General features: G+C 64.4%; 3 protein-coding genes across 3 annotated transcripts; 1 reads left to right on the plus strand and 2 right to left on the minus strand.

The window, feature by feature from the left end:
• Positions 1-1,029: 1,029 nt before the first annotated feature.
• CHLRE_12g520050v5 (uncharacterized protein) lies at positions 1,030-4,117 on the plus strand. The gene is made up of 5 exons (XM_001697012.2): positions 1,030-1,396; positions 1,740-1,839; positions 2,541-2,602; positions 2,849-3,121; positions 3,413-4,117. The coding sequence occupies exons 1-5, from the start codon at positions 1,239-1,241 to the stop codon at positions 3,642-3,644; spliced, it is 825 nt and encodes a 274-aa protein (XP_001697064.1). The 5' UTR covers positions 1,030-1,238; the 3' UTR covers positions 3,645-4,117.
• Positions 4,118-4,143: 26 nt separating this feature from the next.
• CHLRE_12g520072v5 (uncharacterized protein) lies at positions 4,144-4,699 on the minus strand. Its single transcript, XM_001696881.3, has one exon. It carries the CDS (start codon positions 4,611-4,613, stop codon positions 4,347-4,349), a length of 267 nt encoding a protein of 88 aa, XP_001696933.1. The 5' UTR covers positions 4,614-4,699; the 3' UTR covers positions 4,144-4,346.
• An 80-nt stretch (positions 4,700-4,779) lies between these two features.
• Positions 4,780-15,989, minus strand: CHLRE_12g520100v5 (uncharacterized protein). The gene is made up of 13 exons (XM_043068367.1): positions 15,719-15,989; positions 14,629-15,589; positions 10,742-14,469; positions 10,450-10,551; positions 10,027-10,192; positions 9,809-9,860; positions 9,435-9,489; positions 8,919-9,245; positions 8,615-8,747; positions 8,350-8,430; positions 8,121-8,188; positions 7,534-7,872; positions 4,780-7,354 (listed from the first exon to the last, which is right to left on the minus strand). The coding sequence occupies exons 2-13, from the start codon at positions 15,074-15,076 to the stop codon at positions 7,280-7,282; spliced, it is 5,574 nt and encodes a 1,857-aa protein (XP_042918462.1). The 5' UTR covers positions 15,077-15,589; positions 15,719-15,989; the 3' UTR covers positions 4,780-7,279.
• Positions 15,990-16,013: the final 24 nt, after the last annotated feature.

Consider the following 16,013-nt stretch of genomic DNA (forward strand, 5'->3'; position numbering starts at 1 on the left):
AGCCGCATCACTACAAGCACAGCCGGCCAATCCTACCACGCACCGTGCCACGCTATGCACGCCAGCAAAGACCGCAAACCAGCACCGGCAGGTCTCAACCTGCACGCCGGCGCCGCTTCTCGGGCGGCGCCGCGCTGTCCATCTCCACGTGGCCTTGCCTGCCCCCTCGCTCAGCTACGCACATGCACACTGCCACCGCTGGGCCCAGGCCCTTCGCCGCCGCCTGGCCCTGCAGGCCTGCACCGCCGCCGGGCTCTGCGCCGCCACAGCAGCTGCCAGGCCCTGCGCCGCCCCCGCCGCCGCAGTCGTTCAGGGGGCTTAGCCCAGAAAGAAGCGCGCAAACTCCCACTGTGAAATGCCCAGCTCGGGGGGGAGCAAGACTGCTTACGGCCGGCACACGTCATGATGTGCGGATTGACGGAAACGACGTTATCGAAGATGCTAAGAAGAAGACTAACAATGCGAAGCCGAGAAAGCCAGCGAGAACAGAAGTTGGAGACGCCTGGAGCTGTCTACCCCGGCATGCCCCAAATCGGCCATCGCGGTGGCAATGAATGGACCTTCCGCTCTGCAGTTCCCACGGCGGAGCAGCTGCAGGGCAACAGCGGCTGGGCCCCCGGGCCAGACCCGCAACAGCAGCCGCCGCACGCTGGGCGGTGAAGTGAGTGAGACCGGATTTGGGTGTGCGAGTCTGCCATAAGAGCGATGAGCAAGTTCGTTGCGATTGAGGTGGCGAGCAGGAGCGCGAGGGGTGGGGGGGGGCGTTACGGCCGCCAGGGGTTTTGTCGTCCACCGCGTGCGGCGGTTAGCAGGCATCCCAAAGTGTGCGCTGGTCTGAAGGGTCCGCCCATGATTGAAATATGTGTGTAATAACATTATAAGCGAGCCAAGCGGCTCCACGACCAATCCGGTCAGGCAAGCCGCCGCAAACGGAAGGGTGCTGGAATACTGGGCAGGCGAGCGCGAAACTTGCCACGCCGTGGGTCATAATTACTGCATAACCTCATCTGGCAACTAAAAACCCAGCGACAATTCAGTTTTCATAGCAGGCGCTTTTGCATGAATTCACGCAAACGCGTGTCGAATGTCAGGCGCGTGACCGCTGTCGCACGCGGATTTGCACTCGCCTTGCATTTTCTACAAAAGAATACATTACTTGTAGACCAATACGCACATATAAGCAGTTAAGCGAGCTCTACGCTAGGTGAAATCCAGCAACAGCCGGGACGACGGACGAAATGTCGCTGCCCGTTTCGTTAGCGCTCTTCCTTTGGCTTCATGGCGCCTTGGCGTCCACACAGACTCGCTCCGACGTGGACATTCGCGGCCTCTCGTTCACAGGGAGCAGCTTCACGGCAGCAGGAGGGCCTCCTGGGTCATGCCGACTGCTTGAAACGTGCGTGAGCCTGGGAGGCGCATGACGGCATGCTCAATCGTGGTCAGGAAACTTAATACACGACAAACGTTGCACTCAGGGTAGCAAAGGCAGCTAGGCGTCCTAACCCTGGCCTCTTACGAACCACGACCCCACGTCCCCACCTATGATACTAGGGCACCATGCAGTCTGCCACGCAAGTGACACAGCGCTGTCACCTGTCCGTGTCCTTGCACCCAGCTGCCCAGCTGAGCAATGCATGCATGCGCCTTGTCAGCAATCACCAGATACGCTTTCCACTAGCAGCATTGCCACCACTACCGTGGCATTGTGCCTCCATTTAGCGCACTCTCCATCCATGCAGGTTCGGCGGAGTGAATGAGGCGAAGTACCGGGACTGGGCCTCCGGCACTGGGGCGCCCATATCCTCAACCTCCTTTTCCATTGATGGCATGGTTTCAGAGGTGAGCTGCGCGTGACTTCTGGGAGAGCAGCTGGCGGCTGCTGCACCAAGTCGCGGAACAGCTCCAGCAGCCTGCGTGTGCATGTTGCTGCGTGCAGTCGTCGGCGCGGGGAAGCTTCAGCTAGCGGCGGGCAGGCGCGGGCGCACATGGCCCTCGCTAAAGTATACGAGCTCGGCAGCATGGGGCTAGCACATAGTGCCCGTGGCCACGCATGATGTTATCAGAGAGAGGGGTAGGAAGGGGTCTGGCTCTTGCTGAGCTGCGTCACAACGGCGGCTCGTCGTAGTAGTCAGCAGGCTGGTGCTTCAGAGAAATGAAAGCTAGTGTGAATGCAAATGCAAGACGCCATCGAGTGCTCCAGGCTAGCAAGCAGCAACAAAGAAGTTAGAGTTAGCAGCAATTGCGGTTGCTTGTTACCTTTCGAGATGAGACAGCCCCACGCGGCTCCACAGCAGGCGCACCAAATGGTTACACTGGCGTGAAGCAGACTGCCGGTCCGGGCAGGGCTGACGTGTACCAGCTCGCGCGCGACTAGGCTGCCATTCGCGACAACGCGAAACCCACAAAATAAACCCACCTGGAACGCAGCCAGGCTTCTCGCAGTTACGCACCTAAATGACTTGCGTGCACGGCCATAACACGTGCACCCTACCTCCGCCCTGCACCTGCCCGTGCATGTGCATGTATGCCCTGGTTCACAGTACCCGGGCAGCAACGAAGAAGAGTGCGCCTGCCTGGCGGGACCCCGGAGCGACCCGTGCTGGTGAGTTGCGGCGGGTGGGTTGGGTGTTGTGCCCGCGTGCGGGGGGGGGGGGGCACAGAACACTGCAGTATGCGTGTGCACGAGCGAGGATGGGGCGCTGTTGTGGGCACGTACGCCGCCGGCTGGCAAACCACTGCCCAATCCTTGGGCTCGCACATTACCGGCCGCACTGCTGTGCATTTCGGTGCTTGCACCCAATGCCGGCATCCCTCGATCCAAATGTGTTGCCCCCTATGCACCTAACAGGTTCGCCCTGGGCCTGGTATTCGCCGTCACTGACAAGTACTTCAGCAAGCAGGCCCCGTCCGCCCCTGCGCTCGGGCTGGCGTCGTTTAATGTCAATCCCACCGCCCGCCGCTTTGCGCTCACCGGCACGATTTCGTTTAACGAGTGGCTCTTCACCATTCCTTCGCTGCCCGAGGGCAGCCCCGCGCCGGACCTGCACTTCACCTTCAACATGGCGGCCCAGAGCTGCGACAGGAACGCGCAGGCACCCGGCGGCACTGCCAATCCCTCTAGGTGCGTCAGTGGCTGGGGGTCAGGAGAGCCCGGGGGCACAGGGCGACTTGGTGTGAACCAGAGAAACTCTGCATGCGCGCGTGGCCGACATAAGTCTGGTTGTGTACGGTATGTGGTTTGAATGGAACCGACACGATGCGATAAGGCTTTTGGGTGAATGGCGAAAAAGCTGCGCGCATGGTGGAGAGCTGAATTTATGCCATGCCGGCCGGTATGTAGGCGAATCGGGCCACTAGAGAGCCCTGAACCAGACCCTTTGCCGCACCTGCCTCGTGCCATCATTCTCCACAGGTTCATGAAGAACTTCGTCTCGTTCTGGAACCCAGGCAACTTATCCATCAGCGCCAGTACCCGGTGGCGATGCACTGTCGCGGCGCCTGCTAACCTCATCCGGGTTAGCCTGGACGGCAATGTGATCCCCATAGCAACAGCGGTGATTACAGCTTCCTCCGCGAAGCAGGTGACAGTGGAGGCCGGCACTGTCGCGACGATGTCACAGCTGCCGAGGCCGGTCCTGAGTTGAAACCATGCCGCAAGCGACGGGGCGGGCGGGGGCGTGCCCTGCTGCGTGCTGCGTAGTTGTGTTCTGCTGTGCTGAGGGGTTGAGGGACCTCAGTGTACATAAGTTCGTGGGCTCGCCTTACCAGGCAGGCAGGAGGGCCCCTCTGGCCCTCCCTGCCACTAGTCTCTGTATATGAGATGGTGGGACAAGTTGCTCGCGTTCCGTTGCGATTTGTCGTCGCGTAGCCTGGCCCCGTGCGTCCATGATGTGGGAGTGCCTGCGTGCAGAATCCAGTCACCTAGAGTCGCAGGTTACCGGGTTGCAAGCTTCAGGGGCTGTGGGGCGAGTCATGTTGAACCTAGCTACTGATTTGAGTTGCAGGCTGTTGCTAGAAGGCCGGTTGTTGGCTGAGTATGTTGAGCCGCCGTGCTGCAGCTTAACCCTACAGATATTTTGCACAGGACGTGCTCCCTTTTGTAGTGTGCTTTCAGCCTGCCTGCCGTGTCTGCCCCTTCACGTCCCTAACATCAGTAGCATCCAAGTCAGGCCACACGCATGCACTGATGATGCCGTACCACACAGCACACACGCACAGAGCCGAATACCTTTGCACGCACGCTAGTCGCCCAGTGTCACGTCCAACTCTAATGCGACGGCACCGCGCCCCCAGCCGGCTACTGGCCACCGCCCCACGTCTCCTGGCCCTGCACCTGCATCTGCCGCTCAGTCACAGTCGCACAGATCAATGACCTCCGCCGCCGCCCCCGCCTCGGTGCCGCTGCCGACCACCTCCAGGCCCCACTTCTCAATATGGATGGTGATGTTCGTCTTGCAGTCGCTGCACCACGCGGAAACATTCTTCCCGTCAGCCCGCCCGACCGCCCTCGCGATGTGGATCAACTTCCAGCACTGCTCGTGGAAGAAGCGGCCCGTGTAGAAGACCAGTTTGGTCTGCTTCAGGCGTTTCCTCCCCGCCGCCGCCGCGTCCATGTTGGCGCTGCCTACCGCGGTCGCCTGCCGGCCCTTCAGCTGGGCGGCCGTCTTCTGGCCGGCGCCGAGTCCGTCCCATCGACCTTATGTGGCTGACAGCACACTATAGAAGGGAGCAAGTCCTTCTGGAGTCGGTGGGCGGCGTGGTGTGGGAGAGATGGAAGGTTGGAAGTGCCTTTAAGTGGATGCCAGTTGCTTACTGTAGTCCTCAGTCAGCGTGTCCAGTATCACCGTTTAGCGTCACTGCTGTGTAAGGCACAACAAATACACACCACATCTAGATGCTACGCATACGACAGAGGCCGGTGCGCCCTGCATAACCGGGTCACGAAAACAAGCAAACCCAGTCAACAGCCCAAGCACCAACACCATGTGCCATGAATGGCCTGACTCTCTATGGGTGCCGTAACTGCTGGCACACAATAATTTCCTACGTGCCACAGTACTGAGGCATTTCACAGCCCCAACGCTATCTGTGCCGATGCTGCATCCAGCGAATGAAGCAACGCCGATTATTGCCACCCGCCCACAAAGGGTGGGCAAACTGCGGAACCAGCCACCCAAACAATGCACAATAAGGAGCAGTCCCTGTAGTTGCAAATATGGAATTGCTGCATAGATGCGTGTTTTGGACACGTGAGCAGGCATGGGCACAGGAGGGCAAGGCATCATCACATTCCCATCTAACTCGGAAAACGACAGCTCGTGCTCACACAGCATGCTTGGCGCGCGCAACATATTCGGATAAGTAAGAAAGGCAGCCCATTATCCGTGGCGCTCACCATCGTCGCTTATGGCATCCCTAGCATGGCCCTAATGTGCCGCTATACCCGGGATACATGCTTTGCATAGGAGCACCGCATCCTGTGCTATCAAGCGCACCTCTGCATACTTGCACACCGTATAGCTCGCTTGCTCCATTTGTTCAGACAGCCATTCTTCGCCACGCGCACAGCCCCAGAAGTCTTACCGGTCCCCAACCCGTGCTCCGGTCTGGCAACTGCTGCACTCGCAGCGGGAATGTCGAATGCGATACCACGGGGAGCAGTCTCCCCCGTGCTCACTTGCAGACGGGGCAGAGCCCGCGGCGCAGCCAAGAGGCGGCTTGCACCACTGCCGACGGGCTGCTGTCCAGAAGGCCACAGACATGCATGATATACGAATGCTTGTTGTGCGCTTCACCATGGAAATCGAACGCCTCACACGACTAGCCAACATCCAGCAACAATCCGTCAGGCGCACATCCTAGTTCACCATCCCAGCTAATAGTGACGCCTTGCTTGTGCGCCCGCGGTGCTCTTCGGCTAAAACCACGAGGATGACAAGATATGTGGTTCCCCTCGCATGGGAGACGTGGGCTGCGCCCACGCCACGCGTCTAGTTGAGGCCGCAAGTGTCTACCTCATCTCCCGGACATAGCCGGGGTCGGTTCGTACAGGCACGGCCCGCCATGCATCCAGCCACGTCCCGCTGCCAAGCAACAGCACAGCCAGCAATCAACCAAACAGCAGGAAATCCTCCAGCCACAACACTCCTCACTGCTGCGGCCTACCACATACTGTGCGGTGCTATGCTCGCCAGCAACGACCGCTAACCAGACACCGGCCGGCCTCCGCTTCTTGGGCGGCGCCGCGCTCTCCTCCTCCACGTGGCCTTGCTCGCCCCCCCTGGAACCACTAGGATGATAACACTTGCTGTCGTCTGCTCGCAGCTCCCACTGCCGACTGCAGCAGCACGCCACCCCATCGCATGCGTGCATTTTGCGCAATCATGACACCATGCAGCGAAGCAAGAGCGCGCTGTGCCACAAGTACCTGACAAGCAGTCATCACGCTTGGGTTCCGCGGCATATCCATTCCGCGGCAGAGCTCGCACTTCGTCCCTGTCGTAGCACGCTTTTTGCAAGTTCGGCACGCGCCATGGCGCCGCAACACCCACCGAATGAAAGGACGAAACGCAAATTGGCCTATCATCTCTACTCACGCCTTGCTCCCAAGAACGAACTCAATGAATGCAGCGTCATGCAGACCATCAGTCTCATATCCTTCCGCTGCCAGACTTCGGTGCACTTTACCTGGACCTCCATTTCAATTTGCTCTACAGCTGCAGCATGCGCCACTTTGTGGACTGACAGTTTGGATGGCTAGTGCAAATGGCTGCGGCAAAAGTCAGGAGCCAGCCATGATAACACTCATAACCAGTATCCCACCTCAATCCATGCACCATATGATATTACTTCCTGTCGTTTGCTCGCAGCTCCGACAAGTGTTGCTGACTTCAGGAATACGCCACCCCATCGCAGGAGTGGATAGTGCAACATGCCAACCATGCTGTTTAGTAAGCGCACGCAATGCATTGTGCAAGCATCTGATATGGAGTCACCATACCCACCCCGTCCTCACCACAAGTATCAGCAGCGCAAGATGCTGTGAAGCAACAATGCGCAGTGCCAGAAGCATCAGACATGGAGTCACCATGCCTGACCTCCGCTGCATATCCATGGCTCGCCCAGCACTTCTGCCGACATGTTGACCATGCCATAACCAGCACCTTGCCTGCAGCCCGAGTAGCCCGAGTGAGCTGTGGCTGGCTAAGCTACCCTTGATCACGCCTGCCCTGCAGCTGGTGAGCTGCCTTCCACCGCAACCTCCCGCGACAGCAGGCGGTCAGATGTTGGCCCCGCCTCCGCCTCCGCGGTTCATCAGCAGGAGCTCGTCATGCAGCTGCGCCACGGACTGGGTCTGCGCCGGCGAACATGCGGAGCAGTTGGCCAAAGCGTAAGCATGATACACATGACACGCCAAGCAAGGATAGTAGCGCTGTTGAGGCCCACGGCTTCACGTGTGTGGTCATGGCTCTTGTAGCGATGCCCGAGCCTACGACAGGCACCATACGCGTAAGTGCACGCGCCATCACTCACCAAGTGCCACCTGCCGCCGCCGTCGTCATCGTCGTCGCAATCCGCCGCGCCCCCGTGTCCCCGCGAGGTGTTATTGCACAGGCGCGTTAGGCGGCTGCCTATGAGGGCGCGGTGCATGGCCGCCGTGCTGCCGCCCACGGTGGTGGCTGCTGCGGCCGCCGCCGCCGCTTTTGCGGACGAGGTTGAGGTCGTGGGTCCTTTGGCGCCGGAAGCCAGGCCCTGCACGTGAGTGGCCCGGCTGCGCGCAAGCGCGTTGCTGCCGCTGCTGCTGTCGCCGCCCGCGGTCGCCACCGACAGCGGCGCCAGCAAGGCGTCCTCGGCGGGCCGCCACAAGTAGGTCTGCAGGCAGGAGGAGAGGCCGGTCGGCCGGGGTGCAGGGTGAGAGCGGAATTCCAGCAGCTGCTCTGGTGGTGATGTGCCGATAACGGGCTGACAACGAACGCCGCCGGCCTAGGTCCAGCAGAGCGGCACGACTGGTGCGTTGAGCCCCATGCGTGGATGCAGCGCCTTGCGGTGTGCGCAGCTGCAAATCCCTCCCGCACGCACGCCCCCGGACCCCGCGCCGTGGCGAGCGGCAGTGGCCTCACCCGCATGAGGCCCTTGCCCTTGACCTCGATGCCGCCAGTGGACTCCCACTCGCCAAGGTGCTTCAGGTCTGAAAGGGGCGTGTAGATGCAAGAGAGAGTGTGTGGTTACGTGTCGTGCGGTGTGAATGTGTGCGTGCTTGTGTATGACAACATGTACTGTCCAAAGAGTAACCGCACTGGGTATGACATGTGCCACGTCAGGTCATGCAACGCCATGCCCGCCACTCACGTTCGTAGGCCGCAGCGCTGGCGTGAATAGCACCCGCCACGCCCGTGGACTCCATGCGGCTGGTGGTGTTGACGGTGTCACCTGCTTAAAGCAGGGTGGTGGTTGCGCATGGCATGGAGGGTATGGACAGCCGGCGGTGAGCCAACATGGCGACCCCTTGCGGCAGTCATGTCCCACAGTGCCGCCAAGCTAGCCTCGATCCTAGCCACACTCACAAGCGCTGCTGCCCGCAGCAAAAGAGCTACAACAATGGCCGGCCACCCACCGAAGAGGCAGAAGCGCGGCATGCGTGTGCCGGCCATGCCGCTGACCACGGGGCCGGTGTGGATGCCGATGCGGATCTCCACAGGCCGCCCGTTGGTGGGCATCCGGACCTGCCGCGCCGCCTCCAGCATCGCCTGGTGGTGGCGTGGAGGCAGCGATGGCGTTGTGGTGGCGTATGAGAGTGTGGAGTGAAGCTGCTGGGGGTCTGTGCTAGAGGCGAGTGCCAGGAAGCATGCGGCAGGAGTGTGTATGCACACGGCGCGTACAGCGCGTTTCGATGGCCCCGCGAGGCAGACGCAACCTACCCGCGCGAAGGAGAAGACCTTGTAGGCGTGCAGCGGGTCCTCGCCTGCCAGCGCCGTGGTCGCGGAGCCGCGGGAGCCCGTGCTGCCGCGCCCCAGAGACCCCCTGCCGCCCCCCACGCTGTCACCGCCCATATCGGCAACGTCTGCCATGGTGTCTAGACCGGCCGTGGCTGCCGAGTCGACAACCTGCGGCTGCTGCTGCTGCTGCTGTGCCGGCGGCTGCTGCGGCTGGCTCTGCTGTTGGCGGCCGCGCACCGCCGCCATTCCGTCCTCGTCCTCCCGGATGAGGCCACCCGCCACAAAGTAGCAGTCGCCGATGGTCTCCACCTGCAGTCGCGCGCATGCAGTGACATATGGGACAGCTCCAGCATAGCGCGCGGTAAGTGAGTGGCGCAACCGACTTGCAAGGCCCAGGCACACACGCCCACACACACACACGTCGCGATTGCATACACTGTCTTTGCGCTTTGTTTTCCTTGTGCTCATTAGCACACATGTCACGACTGCCGGGCCCACCTTGAACACGCCGTGCTTGTCCAGCATGCGGTCGTAGCGGCTGTACAGGTCGTTCCTGTGTGGGTGCGTGTGAGAGGGTGGTTTCGCCATCCTGGTTAGACAGCTAGGCCACACGGGACGCACGGACGCAGCCCCTCAATAACTAGATAGCTGTGGAGCACAGGGTTTACAGCCATGATTACGGTAGTTTGTCAAGGCTTGGAAGAGGCGCGAGTTGCATGTGTGGGTTGACGACGCGGCAATCATGCAGCGACGGCCGACAATCATGCAGTGCACACGCCCGACTCAGGGCGTATCAGTGGCGTGTAACTCCTTCATGGGTCGGCACCCCCCCCCCACACGCCCACCCCTCCAGGTCCCCACGCCGGACTCACAGCATGGCCATCACGGCACGGGGCGGCAGCTCCTGGCACATGGGCGTGAAGCCTGTCGTGGGGCGGGGCGGGGTGTAGCCGAGTCGGGTGCAGTCCGACTTCCGAGGCGGCGAGATTACTGGAGATGCGCCCCACGGACAACAGTGACTGACGCGCCGTCCCCTGTGTCCGCGCAGCTCCGCCTGCAGAGGCGAGCAGACCTGACCCCCGCCCCTTACCCTTTATGTCTGCGAAGAGCAATGTGACGCGCGGGTGCCAGGTTGCCAGTGCGTTGCAGTTGCGCACCACAGGCCGCCAGTCGCCGCCGCCGCCCGCGGCCGCCGCCGCCAGCTGCTGCTGCTGCCGCCGGCGGAAGGCGGGCTGCGTCCACTCCTCAGCCATGTACTGCAGCGGCGGTCACAGGGTGCAGGACAGGGGGGGTTGCATTCATGATTAATTAAGGGGGGGGGGACACACAGGTTTTGTGAGTTAAGAGGCAGCTGAAGGCGGCTGATCATGCGGGAGGTAGGCCGCCCCAAGGCAATGCGACCTGCACCGGCCAGGGCCCACGCAACGCCCGCCGCTGCGGCGCCCCCTGTTGCACAACAATCCCGGCCACACATAAGACACACGCCCACACACATCAACGCGTACGCACGCACCTGCAGGATGTGTCGCGGGAACAGCTGCTCCAGCAGGCGGTGCTCGGTCTCCATCACCAGCGCCAGGTGCCGCTCAGCCACCACCTTGGCTGTCACGTCCGTCTGCAGTGCGGGAGGGGGAGGGGGAGCAGGGGATAGGCGGCGTGGAACGGCACGTGTGATACGGCGGGCGCAGGCTTGCATGTATTTCCGCGCCTCTGCGCATGCAGGACCTGCCACTAGCGTATTCGGTGGGCTCAGGCACATCCGCTAACCCTCGCGCCCAACCCCTGCTCCTCCCCCGCTGACACACCTGGCTCAGCACCACTACCGCCTTTGCTGTGGCGGGGTCCGTGGCCCTGGTTGCCCAGACCTCGTGCCAGCACTCCTCCGCCTCCGCCTCCACCTCCACCTCCTCCAGTTCATCCTCCTGGTCCTGAGCCGCCTCCTGCTGCTGCACACGCTCGGCCTCGTCCTGCTCCGCCTCCCGCCGCGCCTCGCGCCGCGCCTCCCGCGCCAGCCCCCGCTCCTCAAGCACGGACTGCAGGCCTGAGGGCCGCGACGTCCGCGACGACCCCTCCACAGCCCTGCCGCCGGCGGTTGCCGCCCTGCCGCCGCCGCCACCAGCGGGGCCCTCACTGCCGGCTGCGGCGAGCACCAATGCGTCAACCGCCAGCGCCTCCCTCTCCACAGCCGCCGCCGCGGCCTCTGCTATTGCTGCCGCTGCTGCCCCCGCCGCTGAAGCCGCAGCGCCCTGCCGGTACCAAGACGCCATCGAGGGGGCCGCGCCGCCGCTAGCAACAGGCGACTTTGCCGCCATGTCGCTGGACAGACCCTTGCGAAGGCGCTGCCGGCCGGAGGGACCCTTTGACGGTGGGCCGCCTGTCGCAGCCCCGGGGATGGGGCTGCCGCTTGCGCTGACGGTACCGCCATCGTTGGGCACGGCGGCGGGGACTCCTCCGCTGTTGCGTGGAGGCAGAGTTTCCTTGGCCGCCGCGTACCGACCCGACACGCTGGGGGCGCCGGCGGCCGAGCCGCCGGACGTCAGTCCGAAGCCGCCGCCCTCATCGACGTCGCCGTTGCCGTTAGTTGAGCCCGCGCGGGCCAGGTTTGCTGCGGCAGCAGCGGACGCAGCGGCGGGAGCCGCGCCGCCGCCGCCGCCGCCGCCGCCACCGCCGCCGCCATCGCCGCCGCCACCACCGCCGCCGCCACTGGGGCCAGCGACCGCGTCATCATAGCATGACTCATCGGCCTCCGCTAGGACGAGCCCCAGGGACTGCCGCTTCGGCGGCACCTCACCCAACTTCAAGGCAGGCAGTGCGAGCGTCGCTGACCCAGGCAGGTAGGTGCCGCTGACGTGCTGCGCCGCCGCCCCCGCCTCTGTTGCCGCCGGCTGCAACGCCACAGCCGGCGCGGCCAGCTCCGCATCGGTCACCGGCACGTCGGGTGGCGGGAAAGCAAACAGCCCTCTGCCGTGGTTCATAGCCACGGCGGGCTCGCCAAGCGCCGGCAGCTGGCCGAATGCGAAGCCGCCGCCGCCGCCGCCGCCGCCGCCACCGGCCGCGTCGGTGTCGTTCACTGCCATGCCGACCGCCGCCTCCGGGCCTACGCCTACATGGTGTGCAGTGCCGCTGACGCAGCGGGCAAGCACTGGGGAGCCGTCGCTGCAGCTGCCACCGCGGGGCGCACCTCCAAACAGCCGCAGACTGCGGATCGGCTGTGCGGGGCTGGGACCGGCGCTGCCTGCGTAGCTGCCCGGGCTGCCGGCGCCAACACTACCGGGCCCCACGCCGGTGTTCCTGAGAATAGCAAAGGCGCCACGGGGCGGGGCCATGCCGTCCGCCGGCTCTGATGCAAGGCCTAGTAGCATCGGCTGCGGCGATGAGCCCATCATGGCGACCTGGTCACGCGCCATGCTGTCGGTGGTCGTGCACCGCCTGCCGCTACCACGGCTGACGCCGCCGCCGCCGCCGCCTAGGGTGCTGCTAGCCGAAGCCATGGCGACGGCGACAGAGCCGCCGGCACCGGTGGCAGCGCCTCCGGTGATGCTGCCAGCCACTGGGCTGCCAACTTGTGGCGTCGCCACTGCCGCAGCTGCAAGCGTTGGTGCGGTCCGCAGCGATGCGGCGAAGGCCACCGCACGTGACACGCCCACCATCGCCCCCTGGCTCATGACAGAGCCAGTCGCGCCTCCCTGCTGAGCCGCCCCCGCCGCTGCCCCGCCTGGCCCCATTATCGTGGGGCTGCCAAAGGTGGTGGTGCTGGCGCCACCCACCACGCTGGCCGTCCTGCGCGGCAGCCGCCGGACGGCCGTGACGCTCGACGTGCGCTCCAACATCCCGGCATCTGCCTCGCCGTCGGCAGTGGACCGCAGCACAGCAACGAAGGCGCCGCTGGTGTTGCTGACGCGTACATTGACCCCGCCGCTGCCAGTGCCGCCGCCGCCTTCAAGGAGGTCCGTGTACCGCTGCACGTCCATCGGGACCCCGTCGACTATGCCCACCGGAGCGGCGCCGCCGCCAGCCGCCGCCGCCGCCGCCATGCCTGTCACCGGCATGGATGCTGTGCCCGTGAGGCCACCCCGTGGAGGGGCCCAGGCGGTGTTGCCCGCAGCAGACACCGGTCGCGATGGCGAGCCCGAGGCGCGCTCGCCGGATGGCAGCTGCGGCGGCCGCTCGCCGGATGGCAGCTGCGGCGGCGGCCGCTGCCCGTTAGAGAAGGATTGCAGGCCCGAGGCCTGGCGCGTTGGCCGCTGCGGCGTCGGCGTCGCCATGCCGAGCCCCATCATGAACGTGGACGTTGCGAGCGACGTCGTCGCGGCGGTGGTGGACGCCATCGGGCGTGCGTCGGAGCGAGCATGCAGCATGGTGGAGCTGGGCACGGCCGGGCGGCTGCCGGTGCTGCTGGCACCGGTGCCCAGATCGGCTAGCGCGCTACGCCGGGCGAAGGCGCGGGCGTCAACGGCGGAGACGACTGTGCCAGGGCCGCTGCGGCGCAGCTGCCAGTCCGCTGACGAGGCCTGGTTTCCGCGCGCAGCCGCAACGACTGCAGCCGCCGCCGCAGACATCGGCAGCAGTGGGGGGCGGGCAGGTGGCGCGCGCGCTGCAGCCGCTTGCCCCTCACCGGCAGCTGCAGAGTTGACGCCGCCATCGCCGGTCCTGGCCGCCGCCGGCGCCCCCGCCGCCGCCGCTGCTGCCTCCCTCAACGTGACGATGTCGTTGCTGGTGGCGGAGCGGCGAGGGCCCCGGTGTGGGATGGGCGCCGTGTGCAACGCCACCAGCAATGCTCCAATGTCGCCGCCGCTGCCGCTATGGGCCGTGGCCCGGGGGCGCGGCGATGCGCCGGCGCTGTCGCGCCCGCCGCCGCTGTCCTGGTAGCCGGCACTGCCGGCGCCGTCGGCTGGCCCCATGCCCGTGCCTGACCTTGGCCGCATCAGGCGAGACCAGGGCCCTGACAGGCCCCGCCGCACCGCTGCCGACACCGAGCCCGCCGCCAACACCGCCGAGCCCAACAGCCGCTTGCGGCTGTCGGTACCCGACGGCGCGCCAACGGCGCTGCCCAGCCGGCCGGAAGCAACGGCGGCAGCGCCGCTGGCGGCAGCGCCGCGCTCGGCGCTGTCGCTTGCCATCATCACCGGGTTGTGACATAGGTTGCTGGCCGAGTGACTGGTGCTGCAAATGTTGCCGCCTGCTCCGGCCCGCTGGCGGCTGCCGCTCATGCCGCCGCCGCCGCCGCCGAGTGCATTGGGGCCTGCCGGCCGGCCGCCGCCAGCCAAGTTCCGGCCGCTGCCGAGCCCGCCGCTGCCCGTCAGGTCGTCCACAGCCATGACAGCTGTGAGTGCGGGCTGCGCGGACGCGGCGCCCGCCGGCAGTGGCAGCAGCTGCGAGTCGGCGTCAGCGATGGCGCTGGTGTGCACCCCCGGAGCGGCGTGCGTAGCGTGATTGCGGTGTGCGAAGGGGCCGGCGCTGCTGTGGGCATTGTGCCTACCAGACGACATGTGCGTCGCCGGCGGAGCCAGGCCGGGCGGCACTCGCACGACGCCTGCAGAGCACACAGCGACATTGCATGCAAGCAGAGGTGTGAAGTGGACAAGGGGTCCCGCCACAGCTTACGGGGCTATGTGATGCGGGACATACGGGCCCGCACTCGCTCCCTTTTAGGGTCATGTCAGGAACATTTTCATGCAAACCAGCCGCGCACCTTTCCACACAGCTGTCGCTGCTGCCGATAGTTCGGCCGCTTGTCGCTCGCGGGCGCCTCTCCGCCGGCCACGCCGCGAGCCCCCGCGCCGCCCGCCGTGGGTGCTGGCATCAGCCCCGTGTTCGTCGTCGCGGTGACCCTGCTCCTCCCCATCGCCATCTTCCTCGTGCTCCCCGCCTTCTGCCTGCTCGTCCTCCTCCTCATACAGTCCGAGCGCCGACAAGAGCTGCTCAAGCTTTTGAGGCTCGAGCGCAAACACCTCAGCCAGAACGTCCGCACCCGCCTCCTGCTGCCCCGGCTGCGTCAGCAGCGCCGCCCCACCAGCACCAGCACCGCCAGCCAGGGTGCGCTCCCCGTAGTAGGCGACCGAGGCGGGGTTCTGCAGGAGCGGACGACCGCTCGCGGGCTCGAAGACGGTGGTGATGTTTGGAGTCGCCAAAAACACCATCGATTCGCGCAGTTGCTGTGAACGGGGCGGCATGGGCGCCGGCGTCTGCGGCTGTAGCTGGTCTGGTCGCGGGGACCGCAGCGGTGGCGAAGCCGCTCGACTGCCAGAGTTAACAATGATATGACTGCCATCCGTTGCTACACCGCCATAAATTGCTGGACCAGGGCGCGTTGAGAGCCTCTCTGCCTCGGACGAGACGCGCAAACGTGCCGTGTCAGGGCGCAACTGCCCTTTCGGGGCAGCACCGCCCTGCGCAGCTTCGTCGCATACCCCCGCCCTCGCCAATCTGTCATTTTGGGAAGCTACCGACTGGTATGAGGTCCCATCGGGCTTGCCTTGTGGCAAAGGCCACGCGTCGTCCCTCAGGCACGCCTGCTGACTATGGTTGGCGACAGCGGGTTCCGGGACTCCGACTGCGGCCTGTCTGGAAGAAGCTGTGTCGTTATGTGTACGACTATGCTGCGTAGACCACTGCGCCTCGCTGACGCCGGCGTCAGGGTGAGTCGCACCATTCTGCAAGTTGAAACACCCGTAAAAAGCCGTTAATAGTCGAACTGCGTATGGATTATAATAGAGCTTAAACCACGCTATGAACAGCGGAAGATTTGTTGGTAGGCGAGCATAAGGCGAATTATGACCTACCTGTGAACCAGCACGGTCGCCCAGCTGCCCAGCTGCCGTGATTGAAAGTGGGGTGCTGCTGTCTTTGGAGGATGTGACCACGGACTGGTTGCCACCGAAGCAGCACAACATTTCCCAGAACTCATTCAGAGCTGCAGCGTCCTCGACTCTCCTTCTGGGTCAAGGTAGAGGCTAAGCAGTATGACTGGTATTGGGTGTTTGTGCTCAATAGATTGCTAAGCGTGCCTGCAAGCCCTGCTCGGATTGACACGCCACTTGTCATTCTCTACTCGAGGTGCAAACAACGGGGGCAGGC

This window comes from Chlamydomonas reinhardtii, chromosome 12 (assembly GCF_000002595.2).
Source record: "Chlamydomonas reinhardtii strain CC-503 cw92 mt+ chromosome 12, whole genome shotgun sequence".
In the NCBI taxonomy this organism is placed as follows: domain Eukaryota; kingdom Viridiplantae; phylum Chlorophyta; class Chlorophyceae; order Chlamydomonadales; family Chlamydomonadaceae; genus Chlamydomonas; species Chlamydomonas reinhardtii.

Bases quoted from the DNA above. Each gene is read 5' to 3' on its own strand.
- CHLRE_12g520050v5 (XM_001697012.2), top strand. From the start codon at position 1,239: ATGTCGCTGCCCGTTTCGTTAGCGCTCTTCCTTTGGCTTCATGGCGCC. The intron at 1,840-2,540 runs GTGAGCTGCGCG...CCTGGTTCACAG, and splicing joins TTGATGGCATGGTTTCAGAG to TACCCGGGCAGCAACGAAGA. The intron at 2,603-2,848 runs GTGAGTTGCGGC...TGCACCTAACAG, and splicing joins CCCCGGAGCGACCCGTGCTG to GTTCGCCCTGGGCCTGGTAT.
- CHLRE_12g520072v5 (XM_001696881.3), bottom strand. From the start codon at position 4,613: ATGGACGCGGCGGCGGCGGGGAGGAAACGCCTGAAGCAGACCAAACTG.
- CHLRE_12g520100v5 (XM_043068367.1), bottom strand. From the start codon at position 15,076: ATGGTGTTTTTGGCGACTCCAAACATCACCACCGTCTTCGAGCCCGCG. The intron at 14,470-14,628 runs GTGCGCGGCTGG...TGTGCTCTGCAG, and splicing joins AGCGACAGCTGTGTGGAAAG to GCGTCGTGCGAGTGCCGCCC. The intron at 10,193-10,449 runs GTGCGTGCGTAC...CCGCCGCTGCAG, and splicing joins TCCCGCGACACATCCTGCAG to TACATGGCTGAGGAGTGGAC.